This window comes from Melospiza melodia, chromosome 5 (genome assembly GCF_035770615.1).
Source record: "Melospiza melodia melodia isolate bMelMel2 chromosome 5, bMelMel2.pri, whole genome shotgun sequence".
Classification (NCBI taxonomy): Eukaryota; Metazoa; Chordata; class Aves; order Passeriformes; family Passerellidae; genus Melospiza; species Melospiza melodia.
The window spans coordinates 87,391,593-87,411,652 of NC_086198.1; the positions used below are offsets into that span (position 1 = coordinate 87,391,593).

The 20,060-nt window shown below is 41.2% G+C and overlaps 1 protein-coding gene across 5 annotated transcripts in view; it reads left to right on the forward strand.

Annotated features, from left to right (window-relative positions):
- Nucleotides 1-136: 136 nt before the first annotated feature.
- PCDH7 (protocadherin 7) overlaps nucleotides 137-20,060 on the forward strand; it is a 267,542-nt gene continuing 247,618 nt past the window's right edge. The window contains exon 1 of one of the 5 annotated variants that reach the window (XM_063157759.1): nucleotides 137-4,986. In XM_063157759.1, the coding sequence (XP_063013829.1) occupies nucleotides 1,810-4,986 (3,177 nt within the window). In that variant the 5' untranslated portion in view covers nucleotides 137-1,809. The remainder of the gene's footprint in view (nucleotides 4,987-20,060) is intronic. The other 4 variants (XM_063157760.1, XM_063157758.1, XM_063157757.1 and 1 more) reach the window with 4 other exon arrangements.

Genomic DNA, 20,060 nt, shown 5'->3' on the forward strand with positions numbered 1-20,060 from the left:
AGTGCAGCGCTTGACTCGTCCTCCCTCCTCCTCCTCCCTCCCTCCCTCCCTCCCGCCCTCCCTCTCTCTCTCGCTCTCTCTCTCTCTCTCTGCTCTCCCTCTTTCTCTCTCTCCCTCTCTTTCTGTGTGTATGTAGCGCAGGCGGCTCTGCTGCTGCAGCGTCAGGGAAGAGCTACCGAGAGAGGCTTCAGCAGCTCCCTCCACTTTGGGCAAACTTGCCGGTTTACCGCTTCTTCTTCTTCTTCTTCTTTTTTTTTTTTTTCTTTTTTTTTTTTTTTTTTTTTTTTTTCCTTACGAGTGGGAAGCTTCTCAATTGCCATTCAACATTTTAAAGCACAAGCCGCTCTGCCGTGAAAGCGTCTGATCCACACTTCTCTGAAAGACACAGGAGGGAATACACAATTGCAGATTTCACCCACTGTGGCGGTGCAGATCGCAGGAAACAACTGACTGATACAATTTTATTTGCAAATAGAACTCTGTATTTTTTTTTTTTTTTTAATCGCGTCGCGGCTCTTTTCCCCTCCCCTTTGCCATTCCGCTTTATATGGATGTAATTCAGAATCTGTGTTAATTCACATGGGGGATCCAGTTACATCTTGTTCCGCTCCGGGTATAATTACGAGAGACCAATAATCGCCTTTGGACACATAGTTTTGTTGCTAACCTTTGAACTGAAAGGATCAAGTTCAGATCTGGTTACCTGCATTGGGACGGGAAGGAAGAGGAGAGAGGGAGAGAGAGAGAGAGAGAGAGAGAGAGAGAGAGAGACTGCAATCTCATTTGTGAATCGCTCTCAGTGCTGCAGATCCAGATTGCTTTAACACATGCAGTGCAAATGCAGGTAAGGCACACACACAAACTGCGGATGCAAAAACAAACTTGGGACTGTTGTGTGTCTATGTTCTTATCTCCAGCCTTGCAAATTCTGGGCAAACGGCTTCTGCAGTTTCTGTATCGTTGCTTTGTGACTAATGACCTTGCGCAGAGTTGTTAAAAAAAAAATCCGCTCCGGAGAAAGAGCTGAACATTTTAAGCGATCTCTGAAGATGGATTTGGGTGCTTTTCTGCCAACCAAAGGGGATATTCTGTGGACTGCACTGTAATACTCGGGGTTCTCCTATCAGCTGTGCAGCGACCGACATTATTGGGATTTTTTTTTTACTTTTTTTTTTTTTTTTTTTTTTTTTTTTTTTAAGAACTGCCCATTGCTAAGAGGATTTGGAGTTTTCCCGGACCCAAGCCCTTTGAATAAAGCAAATCACAATTTTTTTTTTCCCCTGTGTGTGCAGAGAGGGGGAAGAATAAAGCTATTGCCTTGGTCGTAAACGGCTGAGAGGGAGAGAGAGAGAGAGAAAGAGAGAGAGAGAGAAAAGAGAGAGAGTGTGTGAATTGTAGTTAACTCTAGTGTTGAAGACGACGACCTGGGGGGCTTCGAATCGTACAGTACTGCTCCTGCTTTTATTGCAAACCTTGCAAAGTGATTACAGTAAAATCAGAGAGGAGGAGGAGAAGGGGGAGGAGGAGGAAAATCCCATCCTATCTACTGAGATGAATCTTTAAAAAGCAAAATCCACTGTCCCGTGAACTGTAAGTATATCGGAACTGGAAGGCAGGGAGAGCAGCAGAGGAGCCAGCAGCAGGGTTTTGACCACCAATTGCACCAGTCATGAGACAATAAGTTTCCAGAAATAGAAGGATTTTATAACTGATCACCTGGACTCTCAGCCGCACTGTTGGCTTATCAGGGGAGTTTATTGGGGGGCAGGTGGGAGTGAGAGGAGGGCGGGGGGGTTCGGTACGAGGAAGATGAGGAAGATGCGGACCCTCCTTCGCTTTGTGCATTGCTGCTGCTGCTGCTTCTTGCTCCTCCTGCCTCCGCCGCTCCGGGTCAGCCTCGCAGCGGCTAAGCAGCTCCTGAAGTACCGGCTGGCCGAGGAGGGACCCGCCGACATCCGCATCGGCAACGTGGCTGCCGACCTGGGCATCGTGACGGGCTCCGGAGAGGTGACATTCAGCCTGGAGTCGGGCTCCGACTATCTCAAGATCGATAACATGACCGGGGAGCTGAGCACCACAGAGCGGCGCATCGACCGCGAAAAGCTGCCGCAGTGCCAGATGATCTTCGACGAGAACGAGTGCTTCTTGGACTTCGAGGTGTCGGTCATCGGCCCCTCGCAGAGCTGGGTGGACCTCTTCGAGGGCCGGGTCATCATCCTGGACATCAACGACAACACCCCCACCTTCCCTTCCCCCGTCCTCACGCTCACCGTGGAGGAGAACCGGCCCGTGGGGACGCTCTACCTGCTCCCCACCGCCACCGACAGGGACTTCGGCCGCAACGGCATCGAGCGCTACGAGCTGCTGCAGGAGCCCGGCGGGGACGGCGGCCGGCGCGGCGGCGGCGGCGGGGGCGGCTCGGCCGCGGCGGCCCCCGAGAGCGCCCCCTTCGCCGGCGGCAGCAAGCGGCGGCAGGAGGCGGAGGCGGCGGCCCGCAGCAGCGTCTTCGAGCTGCAGGTGGCCGACACCCTGGACGGGGAGAAGCAGCCGCAGCTGATCGTCAAGGGGGCGCTGGACCGGGAGCAGCGCGACTCCTACGAGCTCAGCCTCCGCGTGCGGGACGGCGGCGACCCGGCGCGGTCCTCGCAGGCCATCCTGAGGGTGCTCATCACCGACGTGAACGACAACAGCCCCCGCTTCGAGAAGAGCGTCTACGAGGCGGACCTGGCGGAGAACAGCAGCCCCGGGACCCCCATCCTGCAGCTGCGAGCCACCGACCTGGACGTGGGGGTGAACGGGCAGATCGAGTATGTCTTCGGGGCGGCCACCGAGTCCGTCCGGCGCCTGCTGCGGCTGGACGAGACCTCGGGCTGGCTCAGCGTCTTGCACCGCATCGACCGGGAGGAGGTGAACCAGCTTCGCTTCACTGTCATGGCCCGAGACCGGGGCCAGCCCCCCAAGACAGACAAGGCCACTGTCGTGCTGAACATCCGGGATGAAAATGACAACGTGCCCACCATCGACATCCGGAAAATCGGGCGCATCCCGCTCCGGGACGGGGTGGCAAGCGTGGCCGAGGACGTGCTGGTAGACACCCCCATTGCCTTGGTGCAGGTGTCAGACAGGGACCAAGGTGAAAACGGTGTGGTGACCTGCACCGTGGTGGGCGATGTGCCCTTCCAGCTCAAACCGGCCAGTGAGGGAGAAGGGGAGCCACAGAATAAGCGCAAGTATTTCCTCCACACCTCGGCCCCTCTGGATTATGAAGCTGTCCGTGACTACAACGTGGTGATTGTGGCTGTGGACTCAGGAAGCCCCAGCTTGTCCAGCAACAACTCCTTGCTGGTGCGGGTGGGGGACACTAATGACAACCCTCCCATGTTCAGCCAGGCTGTGCTGGAGGTCTCCTTCCCAGAGAACAACTTGCCTGGTGAGAGGGTGGCCACAGTGGTTGCCACAGATGCGGACAGTGGCAAGAATGCCGAGATCACCTATTCCTTGGAGGCCTCACCCCTCTCCTCAGAGGCACCGGGCAGCATCTTCAGCATTGACCCTGACTCTGGGGATGTGTCGGTGCAGGCAGTGCTGGACCGTGAGCAACGGGACACCTATGAATTTCAGGTGACAGCCCGGGACAAGGGGGTGCCATCGCTGCAGGGCTCCACCACAGTGGTGGTGCGGGTGTCGGACCGCAATGACAACGAGCCACGCTTCATGCAGGATGTGTTCACCTTCTATGTGAAGGAAAACCTGCAGCCCAACAGCCCCGTGGGCATGGTGACTGTGATGGACTTTGACAAGGGCCGCAATGCTGAGCTCAGCCTCTCCATTCAGCCTGGAGACCACGAACAGGCAGCTGGAATCTTCTCCATCGAGAATGACACTGGGACCATTTTCTCCACTGTCTCTTTTGACCGCGAGCAGCAGACCAGCTACACCTTTAAGGTGAAGGCAGTGGACGGGGGAGAGCCACCACGGTCTGCCACAGCCACCGTGTCTCTCTTTGTGATGGATGAGAACGACAATGCACCCACTGTCACCTTCCCCAGCAACAGCTCCTACACGGTGCTGCCACCCTCCAGCAACATGCGCACCGTGGTGGCCACAGTGGTCGCCACTGATGCTGACACAGGTCTCAACGCTGACCTCAACTACAGCATTGTTGGGGGCAACCCCTTCAAACTCTTTGAAATAGACCCGGCCAGTGGGGTGGTGTCACTGGTGGGCAAGTTGGCCCCCAAGCACTATGGCCTGCACCGCCTGGTTGTGCAGGTGAATGACAGTGGGCAGCCCCCCCAGTCCACCACTGCCCTGCTCCATGTCTTTGTCAACGAGAGCCTGTCCAACGCCACCGTGGTGGAGAGCCAGGTGGCTCGCAGCCTTCACACCCCACTGGCCCAGGACATTGCTGGCGATCCCAGCTATGAGCTGAGCAAGCAGAGGCTTAGCATAGTCATTGGCGTGGTGGCTGGCATCATGACCGTCATCCTTCTAATCCTCGTGGTGGTCATGGCCCGCTACTGCCGATCCAAGGGCAAGCACGGCTACGAGGCCGGCAAGAAGGACCATGAGGATTTCTTCACCCCCCAGCAGCACGACAAGGCCAAGAAGCCCAAGAAGGACAAGAAAGGCAAGAAGGGCAAGCAGCCCCTCTACAGCAGCATTGTTACTGTCGAGGCTTCCAAGCCCAATGGGCAGCGCTACGACAGCGTGAACGAGAAGCTCTCGGACAGCCCTGGCATGGGCCGATATCGCTCGGTCAATGGTGGCCCAGGCAGCCCTGACCTGGCCAGGCACTACAAGTCGAGCTCACCGCTGCCCACGGTCCAGCTGCACCCACAGTCCCCCACTGCTGGCAAAAAGCACCAGGCCGTGCAGGACCTGCCCCCAGCAAACACCTTCGTGGGCGCTGGCGACAACATCTCCATCGGCTCGGACCATTGCTCCGAGTACAGCTGCCAGGCCAGCAGCAAGTACAGCAAGCAGGTAAGAGCGCTGCACCCCGCGGGCCCCAGCGCGCAGACACAGGCACACAGAGTGGGCGAGGAGCCGGGATGCGCGTTCCCCTCGCCTCCCGCCCCGGCACAGGCACACAGAGCGGGCGAGGAGCCGGGATGCGCGTTCCCCTCGCCTCCTGCCCTGGCACAGGCACACAGAGCGGGCGAGGAGCCGGGATGCGCGTTCCCCTCGCCTCCCGCCCCGGCACAGGCACACAGAGCAGGCGAGGAGCCGGGATGCGCGTTCCCCGCCTCCCGCCCCGGCACACGCACACACCCCGTCCAGCTTCAGTGACCCGATCAGTCTGGTGCCCCCGCCCCCTCCCTCCAGGCAGGCAGTCAGGTGCACAGACCAACACACAGCACGAAGGAAGGACAGTCAGACATCTTTATTGCTATTACTATAATTTTTATCATTGCCTCCGCTCATCAGATCCGGCAGCCAGCCAGCCCGTCCGGGCAGGGGCAGGGGTCGCGGGGGCCGGGCTCTGTCGCCAGTCCCGACAGCGAAGTGTCAGGCAGCCTGAGATGCCTTTATCAGCCGCGAGCCCGGAGGCCAAACCCGGCGGTTTTGGGGGGTCGAGGGGAGATCAGGACCCCGCAGCAGGCGGAGCCGCCATCCCCCTCCCGTTGCCCGCCTCCATCAGCCCGTCCCGGCGCTTCCCCACCGGGATGCTTTCCCGGCCCTAGGGACGTGTCGGCTCCGGCTGAGGAGGAAAGTTTCGCCTCGGCAGCCAGTTGTTTCGGGGAAAGGGGGGTGCTGCCCGCCTGACGCTTCCTAAAGCTGTGGGTGAGAGTGGATTTGCAGCCGCAGCGCTGAAGCGTTAATGGCTGTAATTACCGGGTCTTTCATTAGGACCAAAAGGCTTAAATAATCTACACAGCCTATCTGCGCTCTAATTTACACCACAGAGATTTGCACTCATTGCAGCAGTTGCTCTGAATACACATAAGCGTTAGTTTAGAATCGCACCTCAGTATGTTATGTTCTCATTGCTTTTTTTTTTTTTTTTTTTTTTTTTAATGCCCCTCTTGCCTATCTCGTGAAATTTCATTCACGCTGAGAGGACCTAATTTGCTCGCCCAGCTGCTGCATAGCTCTGTTTGTAGTGGTGAGACCTCTCGGAGCGAGATGTGCCTGCAGGGGTGTCTCTGGTCTCGGCTGCATTGCCCGGGCTCGGTTCAGTGAAGCTCCGAGAGCCCAAAACTGGTGATGGTAGGGACAGTCTTTACAGTCCTGGAAATAAGATAGGGATAGCACAGAGGGGAATCAAGCTCCCAAGTGAAGGCTTCCGCTTATTTTATAAGACTCTTATGTACCCTGAACAGAGGTCCCTGTTTTTTGGGGGAGTACTTTTTGGGTGATAGTATGTATAAAATGACATCCTGAACGTTTCCTCAACTGCAATGCACATTACAACAGGAAGCCAGAGGCAAATGAATGCTGATTCATGTAACTACACATCTAAGTCTGGAACAGGGAAATTCTGACTAGTTTCACAAAAATGCTTTCTTTTCCACTTATTAACATGCAAATATGGTACACGATGACATTTTTTTATACTTTGAAATGTTTGCGAGTTTACTAAAACTGAGGTTTTACAAGTGTTGCCAGTATTTGCATTCTGCTCAGAAATACTTAAAGTATAGTAGCATAAAACTAATTGTGTAGGCCACCCCCCTCCTGTCTTTCAGGTCACCGAAACAGTGTGATTGTAATATCCACCAGTGCCTTTGTATATGTGGCTATACAAGCCATACAGACTTATAGAACGTTTGACACAGTAGTTTCTGTGTGACACATTTCATTAATGCTGTCCTAGAGAGTACATCACAATTTCAGTTTGAGAATAGTCTATATAAAATACAAATTACTAAATTATTTGTCTTTCATCTCCTAAAGCTTATTGAGCACAGAGTAGATTATGCCATTTTAGCAAACACTGGAAGAAAAGTAGCAGTGGAATATATGCTAATCACCTATCACTTCTTTATTGATGCTTCATCTAAACACATGGGTTATAATCTGCTAAAGTGTAGTTTAATTTCAGTGTAAGAGAATGATTTGCACTCTAAGAGTAGGAAAGGTAAAGGAATACTCATTACAAATTTCTGTTTTTCTTGATAAAAAACCCTCAAACTTGTTTAAGATTATAATACAGTAATATATTTTGAATTACTTAATATATTCCAAGGATTTCTTTTGATACAAAATACATGAGAAAACTTAGTAGAAGAAAATGGCTTTATTGCACTTTTACAAAGTAGTGCATCTTGAATTGCTCCATTACTTGTTTGCTGCAAAGCAGTTTCTCAGTGTTGATAGTTCTCTTGTGTTAAATATTTAGCCTGTTAGGAATGTTCACTTACTCAAGTAGTTTATAGCCAGTATTCTAATGTCTTATCTATTTATTTTTAAATATGTAGAGAGTATTTTCACACTTGCAAAGCATGCAAATAAATTGGAAATTGTCCAAGAAAACAGTAAAGGTAGTGTTAAATAACAGACTTTATGGGAGAATCTATCAGTCACAAACCCTCTGTTTCCACTTTCCTATGTGTACTCGCCAGATTGTTGCTGAGTGACATTTATATACTTTTGCTCATTTTACATAGTACTGAGGACGTTAAGACATAAACAGTAAATAAAATGTACATTTTTCACATCTCAAGCATTGACAGTGCAGTATTTCTCAGTTTAGCAGGCAAAACACCTGAGGATTTTTAACACCCAAACCACGTGAGCTCTTGTTCAGCACAATTGTTTAGAGAGAAATGAGAAGCAGATGCAGATAAAGGGTTCTGATGGGGTGTATATCAGATTGTTTCATAGTTCTGCTGGAACAGAACCAGAGGCATAATATTATGACTGTGGTAGGGACACTACTTTGAAATCTCTAAGACTGCCTTTATTTACTCATTGCCAGTTCCCTTTGTTCTAAGGAGACATTAGATAGTGTATAAAATTTTAGAACAAATAAGTGGACACAGCAGAACATACCTGCTCTAAGTTACTGGAGATGAGAGTGATGCTAATTTCCCATTAGTGTAATTAGAATTGGTAACTGATACTTTCCTATAGCTACAATACAGCAGTCAGGAATAAAGTCTCTACTTACATGACCGACTGCTGAACCCCAGGGGACACAGGTTGTTTTCATTCCCATGATTTGATACTTAATTTTAAAGGTGTTGAATTGAATTCTTATATGAGTTTCAAAATGCATCATGTTTGATACAGGACATTATAAAAGAACTTAATTGGAGAAAACTGCAAACAATTTGTAACTCTCCTTCTGATACCATGTCTTTTGTATAAAGTTTAAAACAAAATTCTGTATTCAGTAGACTTCTGACATTTCACACTCACTATTTTTAGGAGATCTTTAACAAGTTTAACTCTTATCCTTGTCTTACTTAGCATGGTATTACTCTGAAATATTCTTTTAGCCTCTCACTTATCAATTCTCTCCTTTTCAGTAAAGCACTACAAATGTTTAAAACACTCAGCATTCCACAGGTCTTAATCACTTGCCAAAAGTTAAAGCTGTACTGAAGTGTTTTACTGAATGGGGATGAATTTGAATGTTTTTCTGGATCACGGATTTAAAATTTGAAACCTCCAGGTGCTGCACATTGCCTGTGAGGAGCCTGGATACTGGGATTTCCTGCAAAGACAGCCAAAGATAATGAAAGCTCAGTGCCTAAGGGGAATCACTTAACAGCTTGGAGAGCTACATACGTAATCATGGGTCTCATAATGAATTTTAATTGTAAATATTTGTTTATTTTCTCATTTAGTTACAGGTATATTTTTGTAATATATACTTCACCTCTTTGTCTCACAGTGCAAAATAGTGTTATTTCAGTTTTATTTCAGTGAAAATTTTGATTGTGAATCTACATGTTACTAATCACTCTTTGAAGAACAGGCCTTTTTAACTCTTTATATGTTTATGTTTCTTGGCCATCATCTTATCTTGGTTTCTTTTTTATTTGCTTTACTAAGAAATGATTATTGGCTCTTTAAAACACTTCAGTTATATTGCTGAGGGTTTTTTTCTTCTTATATTTTTAAGAGATATTGATCACTATAAGAGGAACTTAAAGAAACAGTAAAGGAATTCCTGCACAGAATTATTTCTGTACTTCAGATATTGGTTTCTTAGCCTCTGTAATTCTTTGTGAAAAATCCCAATGCCTTTTCTCATTGAAAATGTACTGTTTCATGAAGAAAAATGTTTATCAAACCAGTGTGGTGACACTCTAATCAAAATTATATGCATTTTCTGTAAAGTCTTACTTTCCTGAAAGTGAAATACATAGAAATTATTTTCTGGGAAAAAAATCCTTGTTCAGTAGCCAGTTAATTCACTTAATAAAATTTCAAACATTAATCAGTCTGCTGCAATATTGCAGTAGCATTTTGACTAGTTGGTTATCATGTATGTCAATCTATAAACAAAATGGATCAATTTCCCCATAAACATGCACATATACCCAGCAGCCCTAATAGGACCCCAAATTCATCCATTAAGGAGGCAATCAGTTTGACCACACAGGAGGGCATCATCTTTCCTCTTGTTTATGTACAGACACACACACACACACACGTAGAGGCTTATCTCAAAGGCTATTTTATATATTCCCCAACACCTCTAAAGAATAATTTTTTCCCAACTTTAAGCTAAGCAGATACACTACAGTATAATAATAATAAAAATAATGTTATTGTGGCACTAACTGCCATGTCAAAAAAAAAAAAAAACAACATTGTTATTGAGTAGAAACATTTACATTGGTGACTTTTTTCATACATTTAACTTTCATACTCTTTTGTGAAAAATGTACAGAAGTATTTTCAATTTTCTGTTCTCGTTTTGCATTATGTTAAATATTTTACAATTAGTTTTTAAAAGTGACCCACATTTCACCTTCAGTAGCAAATTATGATGAGAGAGGGGCTAATTAAACATGAAATGGATGTATCATTGATGCTTTAATTATCTTTATTTAACAGAAAGTGTTCCACTGATAAGTGCAGCTTTTATTTTTTTCCTCTCCAGTAAAATCGTCTTGTACAGTGCACAAATGACTAAGTTACCACTGAATCATTCTGCACTCCCAGGAGATGTACAGAGCCAAAAGGGACAGGATCTGAGTAAAGGAGGATACATGCTCTGAATAAGTAAAGAACTGTACTATTATAGGCAAAGGGTAGCAAGAAACATCTTTAAAAGGATAGAATCTGATTTATCAACTCAGACAGCTCTCTGGCATTATACATGGAGAACTTGGGTTATAACCATGGTTAGGAGCTTTACTATTGCTGTCAGTCTTTATGTTTCTGGGTGTGTTTCTTCCTCTTTCTCTCTCTCTCTTTTTTTTTTTTTTTTTTTTTTTTTTTTTTTTTTTAAGTTTTTGTTTAGTTATCTGTTTTTCTAGTATTTGGGATAGTTGCTAGTTTGACCATCAGTACAGCTTTGTTTCATCTCTACAGCTTCAGACTCATCTTCCTTTAAGTATTTTCTTTCAAAAGTTTGAGGAGGTTTATGTACTTAGTAATATGCTAGGCTGCTTTGACATATAAAACTAATCAATTTGGTTTTGCATTAAAATATAAAAGAAAATCAACAAACTTCAGAGGTAGTTAGCATTATAAGTCAACTAAATCCTTGACAAGCACTCTGAACTCTTCACTATAATTGCAAAACATTTTAGTACTTAATTACTAATCTTAACAAGATTAACATAATTTTGACTATATGTATAGGGAACATTGATAGAAGCATATGAGCAATCCAGTACAGTATTTAACAGGAAGATTTTCTAAGCAAGTCTGCTTCCAACAGACAACAGCTTTTAGAAGCTGTTAAAGCTGCAAAATATACCTTTTCAGTCTTAGGCCATATTATGTGAAATATGTTCCATGTAATTTATGTTCTACATTTCCCCATTAAAAAAAAAATTACCTTTTTAGATGCTTTTATTTCAGCATGTGTTGAGAATATGGTATTTTTCTATTTTTCTTCCTTGATGTTTCTTTCCTGGAAGAGTAAATTTGTTTTCTGTTATCAGATTTTAGACTTTTGTAGCATATACATTCATTTTAATCAATAATTGAAATAGACAAAAATAGACCAACAGCTACAATCAAGGACCAAAAAAATCTTTTAAATTATTGTTATTTTTTGTATATAGATTTGTATTATTTTAATTTTTAATTAAGTTTATAAAAGAAAATTGTGGCATGCATAAAGGTATATTTCAAGCTAGGACTAATTTACTCTTTTTCATATATTTCAGGAAATAGACTTCCCAAGGTCACTTGTATTTTGTTGTTGTGGATGACAAAATATCAGTAATGCTGTAGTAACTAGGATTAGTGGGGCTTCTGAAATGGGTGACAAGAATCAGAATGGAACAAAACCAGAATAATCCATAGGAGATTTCAAACTTTTTAATTTCTTATTTTTATGCAATTTCCTCTAAAAATATTTAACTGAGAGCAGGTCATGAACACACAAGTAAAAATCTCAAAATGTTTGAGATTACACTGAAGTGTGAGTTAGTCAATTCCTGAATTATGTCAGTGATATACACTGAAGTTGTCCAACTCTGTGGAGATGTGCTTAGCATGAGTCATTTGCTCACTCTTATGTGGCCATTTTCACTGACAAGAGATCTAAAATTAAAATTAAGAACAACTTTTGAAGGTATTAAAAACCCAAGGGATTAGTTGTATATATAGCGCATACAAGCAGTGTGGAGGAACCTTTTATTATTACTTTTTGTGAAAGGAGAATATAGAAAACCTTTGGAGTAAATTTTGGGTTTAGAAGTTTGAACAAAAACAATGTTCTGGCCCCATTTAAAACTGTAAGGTAGGTAAAAGTGATGTAACTTTTTTATTGTTTATACTGGTAAAAAAAATCTAATTTAGGCAAAAAACTGTTTTGAAATAATTTGTTTTTAAAATGGTGCAGCCTTGCCCCAAAAGATCAGTTTTACTCAGAGTGGATCATAAACAGCACAAATGTTAGAAGTTGAAGAAAACCATTATCTTTGTCTTTCAAAACCTAATTCACCTTATTAACTACTAATAAGAGTGAGTATACTTTTTAAAGGGAAACATTTTTCCATCAAATGAGCTTTTGCTACAGATTTAATGTGCTAGTATCTGAGTTTGTACTGAATGAAATGCATGTGTCCTTGCAAGAAGCATTCTTGCAGTATTAGGAAGCAATAAAATTGGTATTTGTCACTGTTTGATAAAAGGTCTTTTATAATCTACAGATAATTACGGATAATGTAAAGTTAGTTTTTTAAGGCTGGGTACAGAAGGCAGGTATTAGCTGATGCTGAAAATTGCTCATAGATACAACCAGAATACAGAAATACTGATTCCACCTGCCAAAACTTCAGAGACAATATTATCTTGCAATCATGTGTACACAAATTCCTTTATGGCACCCCTTTTAAGTAAAAAAAAAAAAAAGTTGCCACCTGACAGCATAAAAATTCCTGAATTTTGAATGATTGTGTGATTATTGTGAAGAATCTGCCATAAACTCCATTCAAATTAGAGTCTTGACTGGTGGTGTGGCCAACAAATGTATTGTGTGTTATGTGTTATGTGTTGTAGCGCTTCTAAAAGAGAAATGGGAGGGGGTGCTGTGATTTATTCTGTCTATCCATGTATAAATATCAAGGTCTCTTCAGCCCTTGAGCAGTGTGAAATATGAGAAGTAGCCCCTGGTTCCTTTGGACACCAAATCTTGAGTCAGAATTACTTTAGCACAGAGACTTATCCTTGGGTAAATGAAAAGATCCTTCATCAGGACAATGCATTTAAAGGGATTCAGTCCGGGGTAGAATTATGTTTCTGACTTCGGTGTTGTGCTGGAAAATGAACTAAAGGACATTATGGAGACTGTCATGGCATTCTGGTCATGGTTCAGCAATCTGAGGGTGAGCATCCTGATGTCAGCTTAGGTAGCTGAAAGTTCCTGTGCTGTCTGCACAGAGCTGCACACACAGGGTGCATGATGCAAGACCTGGGTGCCTTCTGTGACTCTTCTGTAGCTGCAGCTCAAGGCCAAAATAAACCCCAATCACTAAATCATTTGCTTTACTTAAAGGAACAATATTTGAAATAAAATTAAGCACTCTGCCCATGTGGTGCACTTTGGCAGGGCTGAAAATTATTTTTCCTGTGAGAACTTCAGCACAGTTTTCAAATGGCAAATTTACACTTGCCAATTAATAGAACAGAATCTGCATGTAATCATGCAGACACCTGATTACATACAAGCAATAAACTGAATTTTCATTCATTGTCAGACCTCTCAGGTTGATGTTTATCTCAGGTGAAACTGCAGATAATGCCTCTAAAGTCAATCAAATTTAGCTAGTATTAACAGCAGTAAATTGTGTCAGGTGTTGTAATATTCAGAAAATGCTTCATATTGGAATAAAATACAGATAGAGAACACCAATTTATCAGTTTGGATGTTAATCCCCTGCATTTAAGTTATCAGCATGCATATAAGTATCATTTGCAAATTAACAGAGTAGGTTTCCATCATGTATTAAAATCAAAAGCTATCTTTCAAAAAGGGTCTGGAAATGATGTGGCTTTAATGACACTTCAAAAAAGTAAGATTTTAGTATCGAATACATTCTTGCTTAAACTAATGATACAGCAAGAATACATATGTCAAGCTACCTTTATTGGTCCACAGACAGGTCATGGTGTAGGTTCATGGAGCTGTGTGTTACCTCTTGTAGGCATATTTACAAGAAAGGCTTGGCCTAAAACTATCCTATCAACTTTAAAATGCAAAACATTACTTTAGATGAAATCTGGCCATTTTCTTAGGAAAATTTGCTTGGTTTATTGCAAGTCCCATTTAAAACACTGTATTGTACAAGGGAAAATACTTCTGTAGTTTGCAGTCCTTGTAAAGGTAAAAGACAAGAGTGGAAATACAGATAATAAACCAAAACAAAAACAAAGAAAACAAAAGCATTAGTTCATCTGCTCCTAAGATTTTCACTGTGATATTTTAAGTCCCTATTTTACACTTTTGCTTTTCACAACTTTTACAGTCTTGGTAGTTTTAACATACATCTGATCTCATCATGTCACACCTGCTTTAAGTGGGGTTACATTGCCTTAAAATTTGAGTAATTAAATAGTTAATCAGTTTCCTTATCTCCATGCATGTATTCCAAATTGGTTATAATGACATAACATGTGCCTTGTGTGATAGTGAGAGAGGATATCTATCATTCTGCTGGATTAGAAAAGTGCTGTTTTCAGTGAGCATGTAATTATATTCCAATTGCAGTACAAGTTTACAGAAGGACAGTAATTGATTTACTTGAAAGAGAAATATTTGTTGAATTTTCAAGTAATGTTGTGAATTTTTATATGGAGGGAATAATTGCACTGGAAACTAGAAATATCTACTTAACAGGGCACTACATGCTCAGCTCAGATCTTGTGTAAGATCTGTCACACTTTAGTGAATTTAGAAAATTCACTCAGACGACTCCTCTGACTATATGCTAAATATTTTACTTTTCTTTCTGTAATATAAGGAACTAAATTTTAATTGTATACAGAAAAATTCCATTGAATTGAATTTTATTTTAATGGAATTTTTCTGAATATGAGTAAAATTCAGCCATTTTTAGAGCAGGTGTCAATTCTGATGAGTAAAACTGACAGCAGGGTGAAACAGAGCAGAACCTGCTTTCATAGAGTCTTTAAAATAGGAGTGATTTCCCAAGGAATTGCAACACAAAGTGTGGGTCACGTATTTTGCTCAATTTGTTACTAGATGCATATGAAAGAGAAGAGTATAGCTTATCTGAGCTAACTGCAGTGCAGATGTGATTAGTGCTTCTCAGCCTGACAGAATTGCCACCCAGGCCACAGTAAGGGTTTTGCAGCATATGGGTTTGTGCAGTGGGCGGGTTCACCCAATGGGGTCAGTAAGTGGCAGACCCTTGAGCAGACAGGAATTCACTAGGGCTTGGTGCACCACACCAACTCATTCTCTTTAAATTCACCAGGTTCACAGGTAGAAATGATAGGTATACTACTAAAACACTTGCTGCTTGGGGTGTTTTTCAGTGCTTTTGTACAAGAATTAAAAAAAAAAAAAAAAAAAGACACAAGACAGCTTTAGTTTAGAAGTAAAGGAAACTTGTGCAAGTGCTTACAAAATGGTTCTTCATTTGCCATCCGGTATTTTGCAGAGATCACTGCATGCTTATATAATTTCTCCTTTATCGTGCATGATTGGGTCTTTAAATAATTATTTATAGTGTTGCTGGTATTCTGGATCTTTCTGTTTGTTCTTTAATGCAGATGAGTAACAGTGTGAAATCTCTCTGTCCAGCATAAATTAGGAATATTTTGTTTTCATTATATTGCAAAATGTTTTATCAATTGTGGTCTCATATTCAAGGAGACTGGCCGATGCTTTATTCAGTTGGCCCTTCAGAAGCTGATGAATGAATTGAAAATTTATCTTGGGCTTTCTAATACTGCACATTAGTGCACCTTTCCAGGAACCTCAAATACTAAATTTATGCATTTTTTCTATACTAGTTCTTAATTAAATATATGAAGGGACTGAACTCTTTAAATTATATGGTAAACTTCCTGGAGAATGAATGTTACAGAAATATGAAAGGGCTGGCTAAAGCATCACTCTACCAAATATTTCTAAAGGGCTTTATATATTTATGAGACTTCATAATCTACTATTGATGCAAATTACTAAGGATAAAAGAAAATCCATCTGTTATCAAAGAAAAAAATAAATTAAATAAATCCAAGGATTTGAAAGACTTAGCATTAAGGACTAAGTATTCATACTTTATGATGGGTTTATAGTAATTGACAGTAGAAAATACTTCCTTTTAGCATTTACAATGTGGGTTATTTTTCTTTAAACTAAAGAAAATGACTTTGCCATAAAAGCTTCTCATGTAACATATCCTGTCTCATTTCATAATTTCCTATCCTTCACTGAAATGTCTCAATTAAAATACAGCCTACACCATTTCATGTTGTGTTGGGCATTACTAGCTTTATTATTACCCTTACATTTAATCAAATGGTCAGTAGCTAAATAAATAGCATTTCATCAAGAGCTGTTGGTTTTCAATCAGCTAGGAAACAGATTACAGGCCTGAGCACAGATCTAAGGCTAGTGTCTCCAATCTGCAACTAATTGTGCACTGATAATAGCACTGCCCACAGGCAAATCTTACTCGCTGTCCTCATCCATGATAGATTTTCCTGAATGCTAATATTACATCAGATGGAGTAATTTTGTTGCAGCTGCCATATTTAACCTTTCCTTTTTAACTGAAAATATATATTGTTTGGAGATACTACCTTCATGTTTAATTTCTGGAAAGAAATGCATAAAAAGAAATCTCAAGGGAAACATTATAGCCGTGCTTTTTCCTTTAGCTTCTCCTCTTAAAACAGTTTCTTCTTGAGAAGAAAAAGTAGTGCTGATACTTAAAGAAGTACTTACATGTAATATTACATATTCTGTGGTTTATGTCAGGGATTGAGGACCACGTTTTACAAACTGCAGCAGGAAGCAGTGCTTCACTCTCCCCTGGTGTGTGTGGACTAGAGTTGGTGTGGATCCCGGAGTTCTCTCTGGATCAACTGCAGATCACATAGTAACTGCATATAGCAGATGTGCAGATTGCATCATTAAGACATTATAAATATTCACATTTTTCCAGTGTGAAGTTGATGAGGGTGATTAAGCGCACAGCAGTCCCAGTACTGTACCAAGACTCCATCATTTCAGGTGCATCACAAATTCAGATTGCACTGCAAAAGCTGCTTTTAAACATCTTTTATAGAGGGTGGAATAGCAAATACTGCCTGTAGTCAGCACATTATAGTGTTCTGGAAGAAAACTGTCTTCTGGGCTGTGTACATTGTTCTTGTGAAATGATTCCAACAGTTTCAAATCTTTCTTTTCACCTTGCTAGTTATAGAAACAGCTCTTCACTTTTTTCTCTGAAGCAAGTGGGAATTGCTCACTGTCACAAATAATAAATAACAAGAGTACCCGATCTGCAGAGCATGGAAGTGATAAAAACACATGCTTATGAGTGCTTGAGATTTCACAGCTATTAATTTTGAACTTTTTGATTGCAGTTCTGTTTTACAAGAGTGGATGCTGTTAGGGCAGCAGTACACAGTGACAGTGAAGGATTATGACAACATGCATTTATCACTGTGAGCTTGATAAATTCAGTGTAAGAGATGGTCAGAAAATGCCCCTAAACCTGAAGTCATAAAATGTATCTTGCCTTTACTGAAAGTTAAAATAGTGAGCATTTTTCAATTATTGCTAATGATCTTTTTCAATTATGATTCAATACTAACATGAGTATGCTTGAGAAGGCTTCTTTGTGCATAATGAAATGTGTAGCTCTTACCAACATCAGTGAATTTCTTAATATGTGCACTGAGGGAATCTAGGAGTTTTGTGCAGAATGCTGTTGGTATATATAACATGTAATCACATACAGAAAGATCCTTTAAAAAAGGTCAGCAAATATTACAGCAAGTTTGGCATGAATAAAAGTCAGAAGGACTCTTCAGACTTTCAAGAGTGCTTCAAAACAATTTTTAAAGGAACCTAGCACTTGAAGCCTAAACTGCAAGTTTGTTTAAAAGCATGCTCCCTGACTACTTTTATGTAAATCAAAATGTGGTAGATACTCTTCCATTTTGAGATGGTACCATTCCCAGGTAATAGGAGTGTTTCAAATCAGAAACCACATTTTTGGATTATGGACAGAAACAGGAATTTTAGGTTCATAATAATTTTAATTGGACAGCATTCTGAAGTTGAATACTGTAAGAATTTAGAAATTAGAATCTGAATACTTAATCTGTAATATTTATGTTCAATTTTCAAGGTGATAACAGAGAAAAGAAATCCTCAATTATACAGTAGAAAGTCTGGAATAAGGGAAGCAATTGAGTAAGAACATGTCTAGAAGTGTTAGTACTTCATTTTTTTAATCTTTATCATTCTAGGGAATTAATCTTCAGCCTTTCTGAAATCCTCACTGAGCTGGTAATTTTTTTCACATTTTCAGAACATCATCAAAGCCATGCTAATCTGGACCAAGGGCATGTCTCAGAGTCCTTGAATCTCTGAAGAAAACATTTTGCTGTCTTTCCTTTTTTTAATGTAATCTAGATTCACTTCTAACTTTTATAAAACCTTTAAGAGAAGACAGTTTGATTATTTACAAGGCTGGTGTTATAAGATACAATCAACAGTTTACAGTTCATTGCAAGATTAATAAGAAAAAACTGCAGATCCAGGAGGCATATGTTCTCACTGAATTTCTGGCTCAGTAATTAGACAATCTGGCTACTGAGTGAGGTACATTTATGATAGGTTGTAATGTAGATCCCATGTATAAGGCATTGTAAGCCTATAATCTGGAGGAAGACAAGGAAAGATCTCATGAGAAAAGGAAATCCAGATTTTCTTTTTTTCCTGTAATGTGAATCTGTAGGTATTTATTTTGTCTCCCAAAAGAAAAGGCCTAGCATTTGAGCAAGACTTTTCTCATAGAAAAGGAGAATAGTTGGAGTTCTGTCATTTTTATTTTTCTCTAACTCTAGAATTTTCTTCAAAATGGAGAAAATCTAGTTTTTAATCATCCAACGTTCTAGATTCTGGCAATGTCTTTCATTAATTAATATTTGTATATAACTTTGCCAAGTAAAACTTTCACTCTTCACCTTCCTCATCATCTTCATCAAAAGCAGTGCACTTTTAAGACACTGGGGCAGATAGATAGGAAAATTTAATCTTTCAGTATTTGTAGGACTCAGGCAGACTTATTTTTTCTATGCTTATATTTCGAATGATTTTTAAGGGACTTTACAGGAAGCATAGACTAGGTAACTACTACTAAGACATACAGAAAGAAATAAAAAGAACCTGTGATGGAAAAATTGCTTGCAAAATCTTTTTTCTCAGTTTTTCTTTTGTTAAATATGAAGACTCTGGTTTTAAAAAGTCAACCTACAGAACCTTAAAATATTTATTTACATGTTAGCTTTATGGAAAGCTGTTTTGAGAGCCAAATAAATCAATCTGTAAAATTGGTGTTTTGGACAGAGAACCTTTGTTGAGGAGACAGTAGAATACATAAGCTGACATATATGAGAATTCCACTCACATATATCATGGACTCCTATATTATCTGTCCTCTAACACCAGCTTTGTGCTCTGCTTTTATAGTCTCATCTTCCCAGTAGAAGTCTGAAGATTTTTGGATTTTCGTTTCAGTCTTTGTTCTTCCCACCAAACCAGTATATTTTTTCTAATACTGTAAGAGTCAGATACTGCAATAAGAGATCAAATGTTATGAAAATGTAGAGACTGAATATTATTTCAATTTTGTTCCTGCTGCTGGATTACAGAAAGTGTAGTTGATCTATAAGGATGATGCTGTTAGGGTTTATTTGGTGTTTTTGTGTTTGTTTGATGTTCTTTATTTTTAATAATTAAATCTTATTCTAAAACTTTAAATATTTGAAGATCTGAGCATATATGATGAAAGGTAAGATGGTGAAGACAGTGAAGATCTTCACTGACAGACTTTCCCTGTCCCATGGAAAAACAGCACATCTGTATGACTTCTTGGATACTGTTTTCCTGAAGAGGGGATTTCTTTCTGTTATAATAAAACCAAAGGAACAACAAAAACAAAAACAAAAACAAAAACAAAAAAACAAACAAAAAAATTGAAAAAGAAATCCATATAGCAAAAAACCCACCAAAACAAACACCAAAATACCCCAAATCAACAAAAACCTGCAAAAATGCTCTCCAGCTCAGGCTGATTTCTGTTTCCATGAATCAATACCCCTAGTGAAATTCACAGTCAGTCTGGCAAACACCTATGGCTGACCTATGCTGTAGAGAATAAACAGAGACGATGTCAGTTTTATGACTAATCCTCTGTCTTTCATGAAAC